This window comes from Pterocles gutturalis, unplaced genomic scaffold (genome assembly GCF_000699245.1).
Source record: "Pterocles gutturalis isolate BGI_N339 unplaced genomic scaffold, ASM69924v1 scaffold46340, whole genome shotgun sequence".
Lineage (NCBI taxonomy): Eukaryota > Metazoa > Chordata > Aves > Pterocliformes > Pteroclidae > Pterocles > Pterocles gutturalis.
Genome location: NW_010147638.1, coordinates 6,521 through 12,444, shown reverse-complemented (window position 1 = coordinate 12,444; position 5,924 = coordinate 6,521). Strand labels below are relative to the sequence as shown.

Sequence of the window (5,924 nt, the reverse complement as noted above, 5' to 3'; positions counted from 1 at the left end):
AGGAGAGCCTCAGAGCTGGGACACAGCGTGAAGGGTGCTGTAATTAAACATCACAAGTGATATCTGTAGCATTCAATTACACAGACAGCATGAAGGTCCAAAAATGGTCAGGACATGGTCTGTGCACAGAAGAGACCAAAAATATTCTCAGTTGCCATGGGCAGATCTACACTTTCAGTAGCCAGAAAAATCAATAAAATTCAATCCTTGGCCTTCTTTCTTTCAAGGTGTTTATAACCTCCTATTTGCATTAAATAATAATAATATTGCTGCACCAGGCAAGGGATCTATTCCAGTCCCCCACGAGCTACCACAGTTCACAGGGACCAGGATGTTTTTAGGAAGAAAAAGATAGCGCAAGCTAGTTAAGTTTCAAAGCATGCTTTAGTAGACCCTGTCATTGGAAGCTTGGTTAAAAAAAATGACCAACACGGAATTCTGATGTTTTCTTGAAAAAGGGACTTTTTTTTTTAATAACAAAGAATCAAAGCAGGTTTAGGATTTTTCTAAAGGCCACAGCCACTGCCCTACATATTTTACTTGGTGTGCCTTTTGAACATTGAAGACTTCCGTACTAGGTTTAATTTTGTGTGAGGTTGGTTTGGTTTTTTTTTTTTTTTTAGTTAAAGCATTTAGATTCTGAGGCAAGGTGGCAGGACTATGTACTTAGTGCAGTAAGATTTCTCCAATCCGCTGGTGAAGGTGAGCGGTCTCCCTACAGTGACAAGGAAACTCGATGTCCAGAGTATCCTGCGCTCACAAACCAGCTGCAGTCAGATGTGGAGTCCCAAGACAGAAGTAGTGACCACATAAATGGCTGACACTAGGAACGCAGCAGTTTTTACATTCTAAATCCAGATCAGTAATTCATTTCAGAGTAAAATTAAATGAGCATTGGAGGTACCTTTTGAAATAGTTAGTGCTGGGGACCACTGTGATCGTAGAATATCAAGACAAATGCTGCCATTACTGTTAATATTTGGATGATAGATTCTTGTTGTAAATGCAACCTGCAGAAGAAGGAAAATTTCAGTGTAGGCTCACAAATGTACATTACACCATATGGTAATGAATAGATTCATGGTACAAGCCACTCACCTTAGGTGGTTTGAAGGGATAATCTGTTGGGAAGTGAATTGTCAAGAAAAATACTCCACCTTGATAGGGACTGTCATTCTGTCAATGAAAAAGAATCATTGCAGTTTGAGGAGTTATTACAAGACGACTGGTCATAAAAAAAAGCTATGAACAGCAATTCTCTCATACTTACTGGTCCCATTATTGTAGCTTGCCAATGGAACACTGAAAAAGAGAAAGATTCACTTCAGTTTGGCGAAGCTCAAGTAATGAACTACTTACTTCCAGACAAAGCAGCATAGAAAAATCTATTTTAAAAACAAAGCCTTCTGAAAGGCTGCAGAGAAGCAAGAAACAGAGACTGAGCAAAGTACTCGACACTCCACACTCAGCTGGTCCACGCTCTGGGGTTGCTGTGGTACCACCCGTGTCGTGCCCTGCAAAAAATCCCATTACAACAAAAATCCAGAGAGCTGTAGTCAACACTTCAGGCCCAACAAATTTGTGAGTTTAACTTTGCAGTTTCCAATGAAGCACCTGCATCAAAGCCCAGTTTCCAATGAGTGCACTCTCAGAGAACGCTACAGCAGAAGCACAGTATCAGCTCACACCTTTCTTTGGCAGGCTCTTCTACATAGACTCTTAGCTAAATGGAGAGTAAGCCTAAGCTTTGTACATACCACACATAAAGAGATAACCTCAGCCAGTGGTACTGTGACTGAATGTTTAATCTCAGTCTCCACAGAGGCCTCAAGATGTCATTAAAGCAGCAGAAAGCAATACAAGCCTTAAAAGAACACAAGAGCAACTGCCTGCTCAATACTCGGGACCAGGATGGGCTGATATACACTTCAGGTTAAACGGACAAAAAAAAAAAAAAAAAATCAGTCTCACTCAATGTATCTGCCCAAAAGAACATCTTGATCTGGTAATACAGAAGATTTGTAAACAATGTCTTTATGCTGCAGAATATAACAAAGCTGCACATTAAGAAGTTCTCAAGGTTCCTGTGTTCTCCAGAGGCCCTAAAGTTAGTCCATGCAGAAAGCACCAGCTTAAATTCTTTGTGAAACAGGACCATGGGAAGTTTCCCTCTGCATGGATGTCAGCTGCATTGCCTCTGCAGAACTGGGGAGCAGGACAGACAACGCCAGTTGGTGTAAGGTAAGCCTTCAAGACACAAATGCCAAAGCCACCTGCAGCTGTGTCCTTAACTCGCAGCTGGTGTCTACAGCTCTCAAGACTACCTGTGCCAAAAGTCATCCTGGCCCAGAGTGGAAATACTTGTTCTAATCTAGCATGAGCAGCTTTTAATTACACGTGGTACAGGCATTGCAACTGGGAATGATCTCATACAAGGAAGGGGAGAAAAAGCAGAATGGGAAAAGCACTGCCAACGCAAGGGGAGAGGAGTGTTTGGTTAGAGCCGCGGGTTTGTCACATAGGGCATTACAGCTGAGAACACCAGCCAGCATCTTGAGAAACTTTACATTCAAAGTAGAGCCAGGAAACCAAGACAGTGCCTCTGTGTTCATACACCGTGGTCACCTGTTGTAAAAGATTCAGACAGTTTTGCAGGAGTTCATATCACCTGCAATGGGACAGTGAGAAACTTAGAGCAAGAGGACAAAGGGGCAGCTGAAACCCAGCAGGGAAGAGTGTGGCTAAGCACAGAAAAACCACACAGAACTTCACAGGTGCCAGAAGATGCCGATAAGATCCACTGACTACACCAGAGCACACAGGCAGCATGGGACAATAACCTGCACACTGAAAAGAGAACCTGATATAACCAACTATTGTCCGAAACCCAACAGGAAACCAGGGGAAAAAAACGCTTTTGCAGTGAATCTTAACATTTTACAAGCTAGCAGGGTGGATTGGTTTGGTTTTTTTTTCTTTCCAACTCCCACCCCAGCCTCAAGGAAAGCACTTGTTTAACCGAGGCTTTGGGTTCTCACAACATCCAGGGCGAGTCTGATGGACTAGAAGATGGATTTGTCGTGCAGAGTTTATTCCAATTAACTCTTTACCTTGAAATCAAACATTCAAAAAGTTATTGACAAAGTAAGGGGGTTGTTGACTTCCAGTAGCTAAGCACAGGTACACATTTGGAAGTCAACTAAGCCACTGCCTAGCACTCTGCAAGTACACCAGTGTCATCCAGTCCCAAGCATATTTCCAAAAGAAAGGTCAGGGGTGGGTGGAAGAGGGCTAAAGCTACACTGCCAAGGGAAAGAAAATCCTGCCCCTACAGTTAACAGAGCAGAAACAGCTCTTCACCTTCCAGACTGTAGGAACTACAGGGACGAGAAGCTTTAACTGAGGACAGTTTAGATCAGCTGGACTAACCACAAGATATCACTTTCAAGACAGCACATCCTGAACTCTGAGCAATGTCATTCTGACAAGGTAACTGAGGCAGACCTACAGCACAGGGATCTTGGAGAAAGCACCTTTCCACTGCTGCCACCGCTATCCACTGACATACACCTGAAGCGTTGCTCTCAATAGTGAAAGTCTTTCATTAGAGGTCTTTCAGACAGGTGGCACAAGGAAAAGAATTAACTAAAACTTTCTGTATTCAGCAGTAACTTTCCATTAGAAGCATTCACAAACTTCTGTTACCACCTCCTCCAGCAGACCAACTCCATCCCCTGATAGTCTTTGGAAACTAGAGAGTAGATTACTATGGCACAAATCACACTTGCTAATTTAAGGAAAGAAAAGCCCCATACCGCCTCTACATCTTAGTAATTTCTCTTCCATGAGACTACAAGCTGCTCTGAAATACTATTTTGAAATCAGAAATAAGATGGGGAGTAAATACAAGCCTGACACTACTGCTAAAAACCAAACGCAGCTTTCACTTGTTTGCAAGCATTGTTGAACAGTGACATCTCCACTAATTTCAGTATTTTCATTCTCAAGTTTCAAGTGCTTTTTTTAACCTATTCCTAGATTTCTATAGGCATGTGTAAGTTTCTATACACTTCACCACCTCTGAATAGTTCAGAAATGATTCAGTAATATCTTGGTAGCTCATTTTTTCCTGTCGGAAAGGACACCTAAGCTTAGAGTTCTTAGTGCGTAGATGGAGGTTCCCCTCCTCTCGTGAGCTTGGGTGCTTCACTGAACAGCATGCTTGGCAGAGAGACCGCCTTGCACAGCAAGTTCAACGCACGCTGTTCCACAGGCATCCCAGTCAAAGCTTCCAAGTGTTCTTATGTAGCCTCTTCTACACGGCAGAGCTGCTACAAGACAGACTGTAAACACGTTTCCTCATCCCATGCATGAAAAGCCAATGCATTTAATTCACAATGCAAGTACCTGAATCTACTCCAGAGCCTGTAGTAAAGTTATAAAGCAAAAAGTGAATTTGGAAGAGTTCTTCTCACTGCAAACATCCTATTGACCTTCCTTACCAAAGCCATGACCAAGAGTTTAATGCTTCTATAAAAAAAAAAATATAGTTCACCAGAAACTGTAAAATCCTAGTTAAGAGAGAAGCCTGGACAGCTTGTGAAAGCACTGCAGGTTAGCTGGAAGGACTCTCACAAAAAGCCATCAGGAAGCACAGGCCAACAATTAAGTTGCCTTATTCACAGCTCATCAAAGCAACTGAGGAACATTACCTAGAACTAAGATAAAGAAGCATCCATATGAACATCATCAAGTGACACAATACAGCTTGCCCTCGCTTTAAGCAAAAAAACAACGTGCAGAAGATGAGAGTACATCTTCTTACTATAAAACTATGTTAGAAAAAAATTTCAGGGTAGGACTTAAAGCAGAAAAAAAGTAGTTATTATTTAAACACCGCACCTCAAGCTTCAAAAGGACAAAACAACAAGCCCAAATCACACACCAGAAGAAAGACCCTGCACAGGAAAGACAACCAGCTGATGCATAGGCCAAAATGATGAGCCTAGACTATCCTCTATATGGAACCTGGCAGAGTCAACTGATTTGAGTCGTTTTCAAACATAACAGTACTGTGGGATTTAAGGATGTTCCACCTGCACTGCCTAGCTCATACCCAAGCAACTGGTCAAGCAACCAGTTAGTCATGACAGCAGGATTTAGACATTCTGAATTTGCTTAGTGAGAAAGACATAAGTAGTATTCCAAATTGAGTGAAATTCTGCCTAAAAATTAAGGGCCAAACCTGTTTTTTCAGTTCTGATACTCTGGTGTGCTCTATAACACAATAGGACAAAAGAGACTGAAGAACAAGCAATGTTTCCTGGGTTCCTACAACTCAGCTGAGCACAGTAACTAATAAAGTTCTAATAAAACCCACCATTACTTCATGATTCAAGTTTTAATTTACTAACTAGTTTTCCTTCCATTCACGTTTTAACTTCTTATCCACAAGGTCAGGTCTACATGTAACCCTCTCAAAAAAAAAATGCAGTGCCAGTTAACCCCGACCTTGCTGTACCAGCATCTACTATTAGGAGTAGATTGTTTCACTTCTACTGGACCACGCGACTACACCACAGAGTTCAGATATCAAAGAAGTCCAAGCTGTAGACAGCTGCTTGCTGGTTTGCCCACAGAGCTACTGAAGCTTACAAACTTCTGCAGACAGCATGCCCTAGGAGAATGCCACAACAGTTACTCAAAGGTGTAACTTCAGATGTCTTCAGGACACAGTACGTAATCAATGGGAGTGCCTAACATCTCCAGTGACACACGAGGTACAGAAGGGAAGATTAGTGTGTGGAGTGGTATGTAGTACTCTAACCAACAGTAACAGAAGGGTTCTTGCTAAGGAGCTGTACATCCCGTTTTAGAAGGAAAAATGTTAGCAACCGCAAGTGTTTGCAGACAGTAGCATACTT

General features: G+C 42.1%; 1 protein-coding gene across 1 annotated transcript in view; it reads right to left on the bottom strand.

Annotated features, from left to right (window-relative positions):
- Positions 1-904: 904 nt before the first annotated feature.
- The window catches only part of LOC104470962 (ubiquitin-conjugating enzyme E2 D3-like), a gene marked incomplete at its 3' end in the record, with an annotated part of 7,318 nt that continues 2,298 nt past the window's right edge, over positions 905-5,924 (bottom strand). Inside the window, exons 2-4 of the mRNA XM_010086099.1 lie at positions 1,271-1,302; positions 1,099-1,176; positions 905-1,010 (exon numbers count right to left, since the gene is read on the bottom strand). Coding sequence (XP_010084401.1) covers positions 905-1,010; positions 1,099-1,176; positions 1,271-1,302 — 216 coding nt within the window. The remainder of the gene's footprint in view (positions 1,011-1,098; positions 1,177-1,270; positions 1,303-5,924) is intronic.